General features: G+C 53.1%; 1 protein-coding gene across 8 annotated transcripts in view; it reads right to left on the bottom strand.

The window, feature by feature from the left end:
• The window catches only part of LOC111146744 (protein tyrosine kinase 2), a 250,228-nt gene that overhangs the window by 30,985 nt on the left and 201,022 nt on the right, over positions 1-18,221 (bottom strand). For all 8 annotated transcript variants that reach the window (XM_022502422.1, XM_022502423.1, XM_022502419.1 and 5 more), the window contains one exon: positions 5,469-5,580. In XM_022502422.1, the coding sequence (XP_022358130.1) occupies positions 5,469-5,580 (112 nt within the window). The remainder of the gene's footprint in view (positions 1-5,468; positions 5,581-18,221) is intronic.

Here is an 18,221-nt window from a genome sequence, read left to right as displayed (position 1 = left end):
CATACCGGAAGAATGGTTTAGTGTGAAATAGAAGTGAAGCCCACAAAATCTTCCCAGCCTGACGGATTCACCGGAGCGCAGACCCACTACTCTCCCGCCAAACGGAGACCAGACTTAAAGGAGATGGACTGAGGGGCCAGCAAGCCCAGGGGAGGCAAGAAACGCCTCGGAGCCCCCGTCTCTTCCCACGGACGCACACGGTCCTGGAGAAACACACCCTGGGCTGGAGTGAAGTCCTGAGCAAGTCTGCGTGTCTGAGTGGAGTCTCAGTGCCCAGCTCTGCTCACACTGTCCCTGCCGCCCGTCCTTTGAGTCTTCTGTGGCGATTTCCTGAAATCTCGTGGTTTCTGCCACCCGACGTAGCGCCCTAGGCCCCTGTTCTGGGTGCATCTCCGACCCCGACGCGGATCGCGGCTGCCTCCACCTGCTCTTGCTCCGCTACCGCACCCCTGCGCCATCTCCGAGGCTGGGAGCGCACCCCCACCCCTTGGGCCAACACTTTGGCAGCCCAGACGCGGCTCACCCCAAACTCACCCAAATATGACCGTGGATCCCCGGGACACCTGGAAACAGGCAAGGGTCATCAAGGGGATGTCATAGGCTTTACTCTGTGTTCTAGGGTGGCAATTTCCAAAGTATGTTCCATGAAACCAAGGGGACCACCTTCAGATTTATATATATATTTTTTAAGACTTTATTTATTTATTTGACAGACAGAAATCACAAGGAGGCAGGGAGTCAGGCAGAGAGAGGAGGAAGCAGGCTCCCCTCAGAGCAGAGAGCCCGATGTGGGGCTCGATCCCAGGACCCTGGGATCATGACCTGAGCCGAAGGCAGAGGCTTAATCCACTGAGCCACCCAGGCGCCCCTCGGCATAGTTTCTCACCGAAGCCCCTGGAAGAGCAACTCCTGTGTATACTGACGGACAACGTTACTTTGTTTTGTTTGAACTTTACCAAGACTTTTTGTGGTTCTAGAAAATCGCATCGCACGAGCCCGTGAAACTCACACCCCATCGTGGCTGTGGGCTGGGCATCTGTCCTGTGTCCCCACACCCAGCCACCTCAGCAGTCCTGGGCGACGATCCCACCTGAGCGCCTCCCATGGGGCGTGCACAGCATCTTCGCTTCTCATGCAGCGAGCAAGCTCCGGGCAGAGCTGGCATTTTGAAATTACGAAGTCCTCTTACTTCCTGTGTATTTCACTGGAGGGCCAGCGCGGGACATCACGAAACGCTTCTTACAGAAGTGCAGTGCCGGGTGCTGTCAGGGCGGAGAAACGCTTCTGAGGCAGCCACTCTGAAACCCTTTATTTTCAGGACTCCCTTTGTATTTCCAAAAATGACTGAGGACTCCAAGGGCTTTTGTTTGGCTGGAACAGATCTACCAATATTTACATTATTAAAATGAAAACAGACACTTAAAAATAACAAACTAATTACACATTAAAAAACAATCAGTGAGCAGAGTGGCACGTGTCCCACGTGTGTATGGAAATTCCTCTAACGTCGGGCCTAGCAGAAGGCCGCCAGCTCTCCCACCGGCTTCCGCACGGCCTGCCCTGCTGTCTCGCTGCGGCGCACAAAGAAAATCCAGCCCCACACAGCCGTGCAGCTGAGGGGGTGGGAGTGTGGGGAGTCGCTTAACAGTTTCTGGGCACAGTTGTGGGCACTGTTCCTGACATTATGCTCCAACTCAGAAAGTGGTGGTATCTCAAAGGTGACTTGCAGTTTGGAATCTGAAAACCGTGTCGTTATGTGTGACGTTTAGATCCGTCACTCCGTCCTGTACCGTGAATGGACCTTCCACGTGCGGTGACCCTGTGACATCCCACAGCGGCCATCTGAAAACGCGAGCTGCAGAGGCACGCAGACCTTCGCCACGCAGACCCGTGTCAGTAGACGCATGGAAAAGTCACATCTGTCGGTCTCGCTCCAAGCTCATCAGCAAAGTCTCAGAGTGGGGAAGCTGTCAAGGTCATGGTGATGGATATATTTCAGAATTCTAATCTTTGCTTGAAAACTCAAATTTTATCTCCGGCAACAAGGCATCAGTTGTTCCCGATGACACAGTCTCACTTCTTTCTGGAGAAAACATCTACCAAATGCACGACTCTGCACAACCAGTGTCTGCCCACTCTACTTTGGAGAAAAACTGGTTTTCCTTGAGAAATGTGGCTACTTCTGCACCTCGGCTGCCTGGCAAGGTCTTCCTGGTACTTGCTGCTCCTCCCACGTTACACCTGAGGCCGCTTCATCGAGGTCACTCTTCGGCACCCGGGCGTCTCTTTCCTGCGTGAGCACGGTGGTGCAGAGTGCTGTGACGACCAGCCCAGCTTGGCCCCGCTGCCCGGGTGCGTGCCACGGCGACTGCGGCTTTGTCCACCGTGCCGTCTGCAACAGGACTGCAAATGTCAGCAGAACGGACGAGGCCCATGACACGTGGACATTATTATGAAATGGAATTTGCTCTCACAGCCCTCTGAGATGGAATTGGAGACCCAGAGGTCCAAGAAACACATTTCTTTGGAAAGTGCTTGAAAAGGATATTTTTAGCCAGAGGCTCTCCACTGATCTGCTGGGGGACGTGCAGGACAGCTCGTAGCAATGAAGTGACCCAGGCTGCTCTGCTCCTGGGCAAACTTCTCTGGAGATTGTCATTGTGGGAAAAAATTGGTATCGAGTACCAAAGAAGAAATCGGTAACATGTTTTTAATAATTAGCATGGTAGTTATAATGCTTTTGCCATTAAGTCTTATAACTAAGATTTTACTTTTTTTTAAAAAAGATTTTATTTATCTGAGAAACAGAGAGCGAGCGTACGAGTGGCAAGAGCGGCAGAGGGAGGAGCAGGGCCCCGCTGAGCGCAGCGCTCCATGTGGGGCTCGGTCCCATAACCCTGGGATCACAACCTGAGCTGAAGGCAGGCAAAGCTTTTAATTTTGAATCTTGAACGTGGGAGAGAAAAATATTTCACTTTAAAACCTCATTAGGCTACATTATGAGTTTTATTAGTACACAACACTCGTTTACAAAAGTCCGAGATCCTATGTGATCTCAAGAAACAGGTGGAATTCGTTGTGCAAAGACAGCACAGCTGGCACTCTACAGCCTGAGGAGGCCCCAGAGCTCCTGCTCCACGGGGTGGAGGAAGCGCCAGGACGCAATGCTGGGCGAGCGCCCTGGAGACAAGGGATCTGCTTGTTGACGGGTCAAATACAGCGCCCACGAAAGCAGAGTTCACATCCACGGATCACGAGAAAAGGGAAAAACCACATCCAGGCCAGATTCTGACCGGTAAGGGAGCCGAGTAATTCGTGTATTCGTTTGTATTCATCAGGCATCTGTATATGTAACTAGTGTAGATGATTTTCTAGCCACGAAAACTCTTTAATCCACAGGTCGTCGACCTTCACCTCCAAGTGTCAAAGAGCGAGTGTTTGAATCTGTGCAGCCACACTGTGAGTGCCTGCCTGACCCTGCCGCCGGCCAAGACCAGCCAGGGACGAGACGCGGAGCACGCAATTCATTCCGACAGAACTGATTCCATGAGCAGGCAATGGGTAAGGGTTTGCTGACCCATTTTAAAGGGCAGAACAATGTCTAATTATGGAGAAGAGCCTTACAACAGCCACTTTGAAAACATTCTTAAAACCAGAAAAAAATGTCTTTGTATTCTAGAATAGGAAAAGCCTAACCTCATACTAGTTTCTAAAAATTAGCCAAATGAAAGTTCTTGGACATCCCACAGACAGATGCAGGAGGACGCAGAGCACGAGGCTCTTTCCTTCTGTGGGCTTGGGCGGGAGGGCTGCACGGTGTGGCGCTCACAGCAAATGCGCGTGGCCTCTGACCCCTCCGACTCCCACTAGGGCCCCGACGCAGGACCTCCCGCGGCCTTCACCACACCCCCGGGGAGTAGGGATGTTAACACCCTCGCGGCACAGCGAGGACAGTGAGGCTGGCACCAGGCAGGGGGACTGCCCAGTCATCAGAGGCCCTGTGAAGAGAGCCATGTGGCCCGCAGGCCCGAGAAACCAGCTTGGAGAGTTCTCCCACCTCCCAGGCTTGGGCCACTGTCCCGTGCTCCCAGCGGGCTCCTAGCTCTCTCAGTTTTCCGTGGGTAGCTAAAGGTTTATGGTTGTTCTTTACCCAGGAGACGCAGAGGCGTACTGGTTTTGTCGCTCACTCACTCAAAGGAACACCGGGTGACAGCTGGCGTGGCCCTCCTCCTCTGCGCCTCAGTGTGTCTACATGTTCAGGAGGCCAGACTGGGGAGCCCTTCACCTCTAAAATTCTGAAGAACCGTGTCTGTCACCTGCAGTCACCTTAAATGTGTGGTCACCTTTATGTTACACAGTTGAAAATACGGACCAAGAAAATACAAGCTTTCAAGCATCGTTAAAAAAAACAGGTACAAGATTTAAATGGTTCGTGCTAATAGGCCTCTGAACGGTTTTCAAAAAGAAAATGAAGAACTGTCAGTTTCTTAATATATTTTTAGCCCATCGATTAGGAGGTAAAGCCCATTATCTATTTACATTCCAGAAATGTTCTAAGCTGGGTCATTCACGGCAAGTGAGCGACTGTGTGAAGACACCGTCTGTCAAGAGCAAAAGGTGCATAAAGAATTCTTAATCTCATGGGAGCGTTTAGAGGCCGGCCACGTCCACATGAGCGACAGGAAGGCGCTGGCCATGTCCCAGAGGCTGAACGTGTGGAGACGGTAGGCAGGCCGGCCTGGGGATGCTGCCAGCAGGTCTGAACTCCCAAGGGCAACGTGCCTGCAGCCCCCAAACCCAGAAGCCAGCCACCGACAGGAGACAGGCAGAGACTGTCTCTCACCCAAACCCAACCCAAAAGGAATGGGGTTAAGTACAATTTGACTTGCTTTAAAACAGAGCAAAATGTTGACATTGGGGAGGGTATGTGCTATGGTGAGTGCTGTGAAGTGTGTAAACCTGGCGATTCACAGACCTGTACCCCTGGGGATAAAAATATATTATATGTTTATAAAAAATAAAATTAAAAAAACAAAACAAAACAAAAAAAAACACAAAAAACCCAGAGCGAAATGTAAAGCATTGAGGGGCTGGTTTTAGTCCATCTGAGGTTCTCGTCCTGACTCGATCCTTGGCAAGGCCCCCGACAAGCAACGAAGGACAATCCTCCTCCGCACCGGGTGTGTTCCCTGAAGTCTGGGGGTCGGGGGTGGGAGCCGAGGGGGAGGCTTTTAAGACCATATCTAATCTAAGGGCTTGAGCCAGAGCCCGGCCTACAGTTGAAATGCAAATTGGGGAGCGAGTGCACGTGAGGATAGCATGCCCGGCAAAAGAGCAGGGGCAGGGGGCCTGTGAGCACCATTCCTAGGACCACCTGATGTGTGGCCGTGTCCCTGCACACAGCAGCTGCCCACGCCACCCACTGACAGGAGAAGCAATGCTGGAGCTGGGGCTGGGGCCTTGGCTACCTTGGGCGGCGCTTCGTCGGACCCTCCGGAGTCCCAGGACACCGTGACCTGTCTTCTGGACTCCATCCTCATCCGCTCTTCCTGCTGGACCTTCTCCTCCTCCAGGATTGTGCTAGAGAGAGAACACATGTTTTATGGGGAGCTGCCGGCCAGAGTGAGCACACACCAGAACCCCCGCTTATCCGAGGAGCCCCTACCCGCCAGCTAGAGGGTAACAATAGGGAAAGGGAGAGCCGATCGCGTTTAACTGCACTCATGACTCTAGAATAGCCCCGGTCCCCAGGGCAAGCCCGTTCTCAGCATTGCTATGGGCAAGAAAAGGACAGCGGGGAAGACGAGAGCTCCGGGAAAATCAAAGACAGGCCGGGGGCATGGGCGCAGGTAAGATGCCTGTACACCAAGTTGACTTTGAGCAGAACAGAACCTGCCCTGAGAAGTCCCAGACAAGGCTTTGTCAAGCACGGCTAAGTGATAGGACGGGCTCCTCACATGCACACGGGCCCCCACGTCCTGTGACATCAGCACGCTGGGGGACACATTTGCAATCCGGCCAATACTCCCCTTCCCCTGCTCACGACCGTCTGCCTAGCTTCCAGCCTGGCCAGTGCTCTGCGTCCCCGGGCTAACAAGCCCTCAGGCAGCCCGGCCGCTGCTACTCACCGCCGCCCACAGCACACAGGCTACCTACCGCCCCCGCCCCGTCCCGCACTCCTCGGGGCTGCCGCGTCTCCTTAGCCTTGGCCGCCTGCCATCCCGCCAACCCCCCGGAAGGCGGCCGGAGCGGGCCCCCTGCCAGCTCCCCCCCACCCAGCCGTGGGACCCCGGAGGGGGGCGCTCGGCGGGCACCAGGTCCCCGCACCCCAGGTCCTCACCGTGGCCGCAGCTCTCTCCCGCGCCCGCAGCCCCCGCTCGGCCTCGGGGAATGACGCTCATTCAGGGCTTCGAGGCTGCGGGCGGAGCGCCGGCAACTACCACCCAGAATTACTCATGAAAGAGTGAGGTCAGCTGCAGCAGCCCCGCTCTAATCTGGGAATTTGCTCAACTGTTTGAGAAAGACATTCCTGGCTGGCTGGAGGCTGGAGCGGGCGGCTGCTCGCACGGGCGCACTCCGGCCATCACCCTGAAGTCAGCGCAGGACGGCAGATCACTTGGTGACTGCCCTGAGTCAGCAAACCCTTACTACGGACCGAAGGGTAGTTCTTTTCTTTTTTTCTTTTAAAGGCACGACAGGGTTTTCCTCGGGGATGCCGTGAGTGCTTTGAGAGGAAAGCTTGCAGCCAAAAGATTCTACTTCCTCCTGAAAACAGGATTCTGGTTTTCTTCAAGCGCCAGCTGGGCGAGCCCGGCTAAGAGAGGAACCCGGAACCTTGACAAGTTTGGGGAGTCAGGGTCACGCTGCAGCCTGGCAAGGGGTGTGCCGAGCCAGCACTGCTGGGGACCGGGCCCCGGGGCCGGGGATGGGGACTCGAGTCACCGTGCAGCAGCGTCTGCTTGCCTTCTGCTCCCACTGGGCGGAGGGCTGCGACCCGACAGCCCACTCCCTCGCACCCGGAGTTCCTGTGGACGCTGGAGCACGGCCGTGCGCGCCCACCATGACAGGCGATCGGGGAGTGAGGCCACAAGCAGCAGGGTCCACCCGCGGCGTGGCCAGCACGAGCTGGCCCTAAGCCGACTGCGCTGTCACCAGGCAAGGACTGCGGGCCACCTTCTCTGAGACGGACACCGGGTGCAGGAGTCCTGGCTCGAGAGAGGAGCTGCCCTGGGTAGTTTTTCTGCGCGCTGCTCTCATTGAGGCCCCTAAATAACAGACCCAGAACCCGAACTTCTAAACCTCTTATCGTTTTAACAACCGAAAAATCCATGAAAATCAGGACAAGAAAAATCAAGGAATTTGTCTTTTTTCCCCTCAGCTTCTTACATTAACTGAAGAACAGACAAGCTCTGAGAAGGCCAGCATGACTGGTTCTTTAGCGCGACAGGAACCGCATTCGAAGGCCCACTAAGGCGGCTTATTTCGCAAGGGCTGCCCCGGATCTTCAGCTTGACTGTTGCCCAGGAAAACCTCCAGAAGGTCCCATGAGGACCCTTGCCACAGGAGACCCTCTTAGGCTTTGTCTGCCCCGGTTCTCCCACCCGCTTTCCCTTTCCCCTGCTCTCCGACCTACAGAATTTACTGCCTGACCCCTTCCGGGCAGCCCTTCTCTCACAGAGCCCCGCGCGGCACTCCGCGGCCCCGTGGGTCTGACGCTGCCCGCGTTCTGCCACTGGCCGGCTGGGACCAGCTTCCCCATTGGGTCACAGCGCGTGCACGTGACAGGTACCGCAACCTCTCTCCCCGAGCCTGCCCGCCGCGCCCCTAGCAGAACGGTGGTAATGGGGAGGGGAGTAGTTTGATCTCAGTACTTGGTTCTCACACCAAAAATAACACGTCAAAATGCTTCTGAGAAGCCATCGTTTGCTGCTCAGAGCGGTCAGGAGTATAAATAACTCATAAAAGATCTGTTTTGACAATGGGAGGACTATGCCATAGATGGAGGCAGAAGGCACGGAGGGACACTTCTGAACTTGTCTCTTTAGAGCGGCTGGAGAACCCAGAGCGAAAAACTAGAATGTGCAGAGGGTCAAGGAGGTCAAATTTAAACATAGTTTCCCAAACTGCAAATATTTTTAGTAGCAATACATTCCATGTGAACGAGCCGGCCGTCTCATGGGCGCTGGCAGCGAGCCGCTGTGCTTTCTCCCGGGATGGCGGTTTCTAGGTCTCAAGCTTACAAGCAGATGACCCAGTGCGAGCCGGGGCTTCTCCGCTACAGACGCGAGAACACGCGGCCGCCCTGCCTCTCTTCACCACCGGCCACCTACTGAGACGTGAGTGCGGAAAGCAGGGCTCCGTGTACTGTTTCTTCCCTTTCACCTCCCTCATGTCACCAGAGTCACCCAAGTCATGGACGCGGCGTACCAGGACGCAGAGCGGGCAGGGGCTGCTGACTGCGCTCTGGGCCTGCTGCCCCTCCAGGGGAACGGGCGCTCGTGCCCTCCGGCAGCGAGCATGGAGAGGGCTGAGGGAATTTCCGTTCTGGAGCGACAAAGTGTGATTTCACTCCTGAGGTATTTTCATGGAGAGCAAGAAAGGGGTCTAAGAGGTTCCTCGTTCCCAGCACTGAGCTAAGACACAAAAACAAATCTTCAACCCAGACCAGCTTTAGAGTGGAAAAGGGCAGTCGGTCCCGGGCTGCTGACATGGAGCCATCCAAGCTGCGGGAAACAGGTGAGAAGCCGCACGTCCGCCCAATTCGGTGGGGCCGCCGCCCTGCCTATTCAACGTGCTCGCTCATTCAGAGATGGGAGTAACTCTGTCGCTCTACCCATTGTTAGGGTGGAAAAGAAAGTATGTGGGGAAAAAACAGTAAAGCTCTGGAGTAAATGGTACTTAGCAGCGTACTTTTACCTGACCTTTTAACCACCAGGAAAGAGAGATTTTCTCCATCTCATTTCTGTAGTGTCTCCCCTGTGAGCGATGCACTACTGTTCTTTCCTCTGAAGCTACAAACCATTTCTTCTTTTAAATATAAGAAATAATCTTTGCTCATGGAACGTTTTCTTAAAAGATTGGACTTTAATCACCTGAACATCATAAAATCAGCCTCGGCTACTTAGGCGAACGTGGAAAACGTCCAGAGAAAGAGCAGCGAGAAAATGGGACGGAAAAAAGTCCAGAGGGAAAGAGCTCGTTTTGGCAAGTTCACGGGAATACCAGTTTTGAAACATGATCTCTCATAATTACCCAACATTGCCTCACCACAAAGGAATGGAACTGACCTTTTAACAAAAAGCCCCGCCTGATATCTTTGCAGAAAACAAGTCTGGAGCCCTGAGATTCAGTTGCAGAGAGCATATCTGTGAGAGGCTGACCTGCGGCTAAATGCAAAACCGTACAGTTACAGCGAATGCCTCTGCTCTTTCTCCCTGACAAACGGGCAGAGCCGACCGGACGTCTAGTTTCATGGATGCACTAAGACTGAATTTCTCTTCATGTATCTCAAATTGCCAGAGATAAGGCACTTCTGTTTGGTTGTGGCATTGCCCATCTCAAAAAACTACTTTTCAAAAATGTGAATCCTGCTAAAATCTTTCTTTAAAAATAGTGACTTCTTTCTATTTCTGGCAAGTCTGCATAGCAACTATTTGACGAACCCTCTTGCAGATAGCAACTATGGACAATGACATAAAAAGCAACCCTTCTTATGACTGCACGGGAGAGAAACCCACAGAAGCTAGACCCTGAGCAGGGCTGGCATAAGTCCCATTTTTTGGGCGAGGGGCCCTGGATAAATCCCCATTTTTTAATGGCCATTTGCCAGACAGCAGTCTGCAGTTTTATAAAATCTCCCCAAATCTCTAGCGGAACCTGGAGCCATGCATGCACAGGACAGGCTCCACGCAGCCCAGCTAAGGTGAAGAGAACTGAACTGAGATGTGGGCTGGTGCCCACAGCATGGGGAGAGAATCTGTGCTTTGAGATCAGCCACATTAACTGCCTGTTAAAACAAACAAACCATTCTTCAGAGGAATCTAACTGAATCCAGAGTTTCCACAATCCATCATTCACAAATGTCCAGGACATAATCTAAAATTACCCAATATAAAAATAAACATGAAAACATGATCCATTCTGATGAGGAAAAGACAATGTAAAGGAGGCGATTCCGAAGATGGCTCAGAAGTTAGAACTGGCAGGCAGGGGCTTGAAAGAGCTATTATATTCAAGGACATAAAGCAAAATCTGTTCATAACTAATGGAAAGATAAGAAATGTTGGCAAAGAAATAGGGACTTTAAGAAAGAGACAAAGGAAAATTCTATAATGAAGATTCTATAATGAAAAGTACAGTGTCTGAAATAAAATCTCCAAAGGATTGGATGACGGGTCGGATGGGGAGGACAAAACACTTAGGGAACCTGAAGTCGAATCATTCGAATTATCCAATCTGAGGGACTTGGAGAAAAAGACTGGGGCGGGGGGAGAAAAAGAACAGGGTCGCTGGGACCTGAAGGACACCATCAAAAGGCTTAATAGACAAGGAACTGGAATTGCAGAAGTGAGAAAATGGAGCAGAAGAACACCCGAGCAGGCAACGGTGAGAGACATACAGTTACAGGTTCAGGAGCATCAGGGAACCCCAGGTATGATCAGTACAAAGAAAAGTACACCCAGCACATCCCAGCTAACCGCTGACACCCACAGACTAAGACAGAACCACGCTAGCAGCCAGTAAGGAACGACAAAGCATGGACGGAGGAACAAGGACTCGAAGGGCCAGTGACTTCTTACTAGAAACAAGAGGTCAGCGGAAGAGCAGCTTTCAAGGCCCAAAAGGAGAAGATACAGGACTGTGAAGTCAGAACTCTGTTCCAGGGAAATTAAGTTCAGTTGGTTTTCAGATAAGAACCCTCCAAAAACGAACGGAATTCATTACCGATAGATGAACACAGAGAATGCTCAAGACGTTCTCTGGGTGAACGGGAAACGGAACAGAAAAAGCCTCTTTAGTGAAGAATGAAGAGCGCCGTGTGGGATTCAAGATGGAAGATTGTTTCTTTACTTTTTGTAAAGTACTACTTAAAACACACACAAAAATCTTAATTGTGTGAGGTTACTAACATAGACGACTGTGACCTCTGGAGGATAAAGGACTGAGGTGGCGGCCAGGGGACCTTCCCGGCTGCGCGAGCCTGGAGCACAGAAGCACGGGGCGGCCGGTAACTCTAAGCAGACAGGGACAAGTTAACCAGGAGTGTCCTGGTCTCCAGAGCAGTCGCTAAGTCGAGAATGCAAACGGTATTGCTAAATGCAGATTCGGGGCCCCGAGGGAGAAAGAGGTGTGGAAGGGTGGCGTCAGCATCCCAGTGGGGCCAAACTCTCAGCCAGGCATGGATGGCCCGAGCACACCGTCCTTTTTGCTTCCCTCCCGGCTAGGTGGGGGTGCAGGCTTATTTGTAAGTGGTAGGAAGCCAGTGTTTCTCCATCTGTGTCCTGCGTCCCTCCACCCCGCCACAGTTCCCTGTCCCTCAGGGACCTGAAGTCAAGGGGGAGCCACGCGCAGCCACCGGTCCTCGCTGTCCAGAGGGTAAGGGAGACCTTCGTGGCTGCTCCGCTCTCCCCTTACATTTTTAGGGATAATAACCCTGGAGAAGCTCAGTGAAGGGGAAGGAAGAAGAGCTGCGGAGAAACCCCAGCTGGTCAGAGATAGAGAACTGAATGGAAGGGAATCTGGTGGCTACCCGGTAAGTCTGAGGGTTTCCGCCTGGGCTCCAATCACGAAGAGTAAATACCCGGCGACAGACATGTCCACGTCATGTGGTCAGAGGCACCTCTTCACAGGCAGGACAGGTGACGGGAGAACAGTGTGAGAGCAAATACAGGAGGCTGGGTGGCCGGGTGGGGGCGGGGGGCGCATCCCAAGGCCAACACGCAGGAAGATCGCTGGTCTTGGAGGCAGGAGAAAGGGGCCCGGGGGCTTCTCTGTCAGCGGCACAATCCAGGGCGAGTTACACGACTTTTCTGAGCCTCAGGCTCCTTCAGTGAAAAGGGCAGTAATAACTCATTCTTAAAAACTGTTATGAAGTCAAACAAGGCAACACACATGAAAACGATGTGTGAAGCCACGTGAGTGCAAAGGACTGATTCTCCTGAAATGTATGTGTAAATCTCCCTGGAAATCTGTTCACACGAAACCAAACTGTGGGGGATGTAACAATACAGACGCCGTGAACACCTATGTGCGGGCGGGAGCCAGGGACGGGTCAGAAGGATCCTCGCGTCAACAGTTAAGACACAATTCCTAGTGGAAGGAATGCGGATGTTGTATCGAATTCCTATTAAATTTTAATTTACTATTAATTACTGGTAAGGCTAAGGACCAAAAAACCCACAAAACCCCACAAAAACCCTTGAAGTTCAGATGCCGTGAACGTTTCTTGTAAGTTTTTACTTAAAGTCTCTAAAAATTAATATAAGTGATCTCTACAACGAACGTGACCCCGAGATCAAGAGCCGCACGCCCTTCTGACTGTGCCAGCCAGGCTCCCCCAGGTACCACGAACGTTTGAAGACGTCTGCAGGACTAACTGAGAAGCCAATTCCTCTTCTAGATAGTATCTAGACCCAGCAGGCCAGCAAGGGGGAGGGAAATACTGGAATGATGACTAAGGAGGAATTCAGACACCACCTTTGAAAGGAATTTTGGAAGCAAATACAAAACCACCTAAAAAAATACACAGAGGAGCAGCACAAATAACTCATGTCATCAATCAAACCCAGAGCCTTTAATTCAGAGTCCGCATATTGGGATACATAAAGAATCAGAAAGGATTCAAAAGACTTGAACAAGGTGCTCTTCACAGACTAAAAATTTAACATCTGTGTCTCCATAACGTGTCTATAAAATGTCTTTACATCTTGGTATCTGGACGATGGGAGCTAACACTTCTGAATTCAAATAACCCCATTTTTCTTTAGCAGCGACTGATAATGTTTCTGTACCTCAGGCTGCCATGTCCCTTCCGGAGCTTCAGGAAAAGCTTCGTCGTTACCACTGCTAGAGCTGGAACCATGCGCACTGACCCTGAGCCACGTACGTCACCTCATGTGGCCCTGAAAACCCAATGGGGGGAGGGCTGTGGGGCCCTGTGGGACCCTGCTCCTACAGGGAGGCAAAGTCACCTGGTCCAGGTCACACGGATTTCTTTTCACATTTCTTTTTAAACTGTAACCTTCCTGACACAACACCCATAGCTCTCAACAGAAGGCTGAATTCCTACCTCAAGTGCTGTCTGCACTTTCCCAGGTTCCACGCCGCAGCCCCCCACCCCCAAGGTGCTGCAGCCTCACAGCCCAACCGAGACCAGTCTGTGTCCTGAGGGGCTCTGAAACTTTGAGGGAGGGTAGATGCTGAGATGTCATGTGAAAACATGGCACCAATCTGGGGCTGCAGCCGCTCCAAGCTCCGCCCTAACCCAGCAGATCTCCCAAAGGCCAGCTTTACTTGATAAAGTTAAAGAGCAAACACGACAATATTAACCCAACCGACAAACAAACAACCTCCCGCCCCCAGGGCCCACGAGGCAGGCCCCCCACACACGTGCTGGTCTCCGTCACCACAGCAGAGCCTCACGGACGCACCCACCCACGACAGCTCCCTACCGTGCCGGGCGCTCGGAGGGCCTGCAGTGGCTGAGTACGGCACACTCAGGAGGTCACAACACGACACGAGGGAAATGGCAGCACATCTGGCATGGGTGAAGGCCTCTATGCCTGTGCCAGACATGTTGCCATTTTCCTCCAGGGACTTTCTCCGCTTGATACTCAAAACAAACGTAAGAGAACCAGCTTCAGAAATTCCTTAAGATACTGGGTTTTTTTCCTTCCTTCTTTTCTCTTTTTAGCTAAGCAGTAACAACGTGCTCACCGTCGCAATCACAAGACGGAGCACGTAAGGACATCTAGCTGTGTCTTGGGTCCTGGCCCAGGACACGCCAGCTGACAGCTTGTCCTGCACTTGGGGGCTCGCTGTGAGGTGCAGCTCTGGGACCTCAGGCGAGTGGCCTGAGCTCAGAGTTTCAGTCTCCTCGTTTGAGAACGGATGGCGGCGCTACTACCTACATGTCCACGGCATGTGAGTGCTAAGACGAAGCGACGTGGGGAAGTGTGTGGCACAAGGCCTGGAACGGAAAGCACGCAGTGAGCGCTGGTCTTCCACGTTACAATAAGGCTGCCTACGGAGGGCAGAGACCAGCTATCACAAGGTCTTCCTGAAAAGCACAGTGGCAGAGACCAGCTCAAATCATGGAGCACCTCCCAAAGTGATACTTACTAGGTCAGTGTTCTTTAGAACAGAAACGCTCGGGTGAACTGTGACATTTTCACCACTCACATTCTGTTCCCTAACCTTCATACATGAACAGAGAGAGCTCAGAACCAAGGAGTAATTTCCAAAGGTTTAAAAACCACCATGGTGGGAACAACCGCAGCTCTCGTTCACTGCTGGGAGCGGAGCTGGGGTACCGGCTCTGGAAACCCAGCAGGCCCGAGGACGCTCCCCCCCGGGCATGCCTGCGAGCTCCTGGAGACACAGCCAACCTCGGTTCCTGTAGCTACGTGCACCGAAAAGACACAGCAGGGGCCCTGACAGCTCCCAGCGGAAAGAATCTAAATTCCCACCAGGTGGACGACTCAGCTATGGGATATTCACAAGCAGAACCCCACAGAGCCAGAAGAAAGACGTACAGTTATCTGATGCCGTGGATGACCTCAAAGCAAATGCTGAATGACATAAGCCACGAACGAAAGAGTGATGCCATTTACAGACAGCTCAAAAGCAGTCACCCTTGAAGGGTAAACAGTCAGGGGAAGGGGCACCTGGTGGGCTTCCGGAGCGAGGGCAGGGCTGCCTTTCTGTCCTGCAGACGGCGTACGTGCATGGGCCCCACTTGTGACAGTCCAATGAGTGGTTTACTTCTCAGCTAACTTCCATGTTCACATCTTTGTAGGTCAATACGAAGTTTAAAAAAGTATGGTATAAACTTTAAATTGGTAGTGCAATTAGTTCATTTCCCTCATTTGCCTACAAAGGGCTTAAGAAAGCACACGTCGACTTGACCTTCTTCCCTAGACTGAGGTGACAGGGACACCCCCTCCTTGGCTCCTGGGAAGCAGACGCTGCAAGAGGGCAAATACTGAAGCTATTTGCTGTCCCCTCCGTGGCACTGCACCTCCCAAAGAATTAACCGGATTAATCAGGGATTGAGTGATTTTTTCATTCAAAAACCACCTGGGGTGCTCTCACAACCTGTCAGTCCTCCAGGGCAAGCACGCCAGGGCACAGGGCGGGAGTCATTTTCCAGGGTGTTCCTATGGGGGCCGCAGTCGGTCCCCGGCCACCCGCCCGCTCACCTCTTCGTGCTTCTCTGTGGATTCCCATCTCTGAATGAGAGAGCGGGATGCGAAGGGGACAGAGGCTTGGGGTCATGGAGACCACCCATGGAAGTCTGACCCAAGGGCTGTCTGACTCGCTGCACAAGCTCAACCCGAGAGCCACTTCTTGCAACTCACACTGAGAGACAAACACGGCCCACAGACGCGTGGGATCCCACGGTGATCTGAGTCCTTTCGAATTATTTTCTCTTAAATAGACATGGAGAATGGGATTCAGGAAACACTTTTTCACTGACCTGGGGTAAAGACTATCTGAAACTCATTTGTTAAGCAATCTTTGATATGGTAAAGATTTTATAAAACTTAATAAAAGAATCTAATTACTATGACACGCTATTACACATAAATGTCCAAGCAAGCTATTAGAGTTACATTTTACTGGCCTCTTTGATAGCCATATTACACGTTTAAAATGCAAAGTCAGACTCCATTTCTGATGGAAACTGAAAAACACGGAACAAATTCACGCTCCGTGGCCTGCACTAACTGTGAAGAGATGTAGTCATGCATGTGTGCGAAATCGTTTTATTTGGTTCTAAAAATTCACCTTGGATAGTTTTTGGAACTACTTCCCCCAAAGAAACAGTCCTTCAGTGAACACTGATGTGAGATCGCACCTACTAAGCCATAACTCGAGCGGCCGTGGGACCCCACTGTGCGCAGGCCCCTGGCCTGCGGGTGCGCGCGGCACCGAGGCGAGGATGACGATCCCTGCCCTCAAGGAGCCTCAGTCTAGTAGGGCTGAGACATACTAGACTGTGAGCTCCTCGAGGGCAGGAAAGGTGCTGTAGTCCTCTTGCCCCAGAGATCGGGCCCCAGGCTCAGCTCTCGTGCTGCTCACACTGTGGAACGGGCTGAACGCGGGTACGGCCATCTGGGGCAGCGCAGGGGGAGCACGACAAGAAGAGCCGAGTGCTCGGGAGACGCAAAGGGCACAGGCTCATCGGCTGTGGAACCGCGAAGGAGCCAGTGCTGGGAGCCGCCGAGAAAAGGGGCCGGATTTCACCAGGAGGAGAAGGCGGTGTTCCAGGCCCAGGTGGTTAATGCAGCCACGGCGTGAGAAAGGGGCGGGACACTCCATCGGGTTGGACGGGAGGACTCTAGTCTACTCTGGAAGCTTCCAGCCAACATGGGAGCCACTCGTCCCCAGCAATGGGTGAGAAGATCAAGTAAGGGGCTGTGCCAGATGGATGGACGGTCCAGGCGGGGGAGCGGGGGAGGCGTGCCAGGCGGCGGTGAGGCGTTACGGCTCGCTCCCAGACGGAGGTGGACGCAAAGGCCCCTCTGGAGCCTGTGGAAGGGGAAGGCCAGGGGCCGCCGGAGGCAGCTTTAGCTTGGCTTTAGATTGGCTTTAGCATGACTGCGACGTTCAGTAGCAACGCAACCGCGGCTCTGGGCCTTGTGAGAACAGGCGGTTGGAAGCTAAAGACGGATGGAGGGGAGAGGATCACACTGCCCAGGAAGCAAACTGGGAGAGAGGCGGCGGCCTGGGATGGACGCGTGGGCCATACTCAGATGGCACCGGTGTCAGAGAGGGGAGGCATCTCACGGGCAGAACCGGCCACATTCTGAGGAAAGATCAAGGAGGAACCAAGAAATATAGGAGCAAAACATGAACTAAAGCGCATTCAAAATCCAGCTCCAGTAAGCGAGCGCGCGTACCACTCACTGTGCGGGGACGGAGCACCTGGAGACCCTTAGCTTGCAGAAAGTGGTCTAGAAACACCTGAAGGACGGTCACGTGGCAGGCAGAGCTGAGCTGTCTCCGGGCCCGAGAGGACAGGAGGGGGCGGGGCAGGCACGCGGCCCGCGGCCCGGGGAACGGGCGCTGCTCACCGCGGGGTAAGGGACGCGGCCCGTCTTCTTCGGGCCGCGAACACTGGCGGCAGGACTGTGTTCACCGTGGAGTCCACAGACCTAACTCAGAATCACACAGGTGCTTAGCTGGTAAGCCCTGACCGGGTGAAGCCTCTATTGCTCTCCCTCCAGCCCTCGTTCCTCCGTGGAAAGTGCTCCTTGCCAGGTGCCCGGCCAGCAAGTGGCGCTGCCTGAGCAGCCGGGCCTGGGCCGTCTAGACCGGCCGCGAGCACTGGGGGACCAGACGGGGCCAGAGGAGGCACTGGGGTCTTTCGGACCCTGATATTTGGTAAATTTCTCTGAGAAAAGACGAAAATTTTTAAAAATCTCACATAGAGTCAGGGAATCATGAAGATGACACAACGCACGCTACGCCACGGTGCTGGTTAAGGGATAAACTCCCCATGGTACGTATCGCGCCGGAATATCTTATCGATTTCAGTTATAAGTCAGTCTAGACGTCAACTCAACAACCGTTTGCTAAGCATGTGTTAGACGTCTGCGCCAGGGCCGCAGAAACGAGTAAGACACAGGGATGCTCACGGAGAGCTTAGGGCCTGGCGGGGGACCCAGATGTGCAAACGAGAAATTCTCCAGGCTGGGCGCACGGTCAGCTCTGTGCAGATACGCTGAGGGACTCAATGTGCTAACAGGTCCCTGCGGGCTCTCTGTAGGGGACCGGGAGCTACCGGGTCTGGCCGTGGCTGGCACAAAGTAGGAGCCACTACATGGCAGCTGAACAGGTCATGTGGATGTCTGGACGACAACAGACAGAAGCACCGATAAGGTGCCAAAGAGTGGCTGTCTGTTTGGGGACAGGGCTGACTAGGGCTGTCCCCTGGAGGTAACATCTGAGCTGGATTCTGAAGACCACAGAGGTGGTTAGCAGGGGGCACAGTAGGT

Source organism: Enhydra lutris, unplaced genomic scaffold, assembly GCF_002288905.1.
Source record: "Enhydra lutris kenyoni isolate GAN:26980312 unplaced genomic scaffold, ASM228890v2 scaffoldscaffold14, whole genome shotgun sequence".
NCBI lineage: Eukaryota > Metazoa > Chordata > Mammalia > Carnivora > Mustelidae > Enhydra > Enhydra lutris.
The sequence above is the reverse complement of the archived record's forward strand: the minus strand, read 5'-3'. Positions and strand labels throughout refer to the sequence as shown.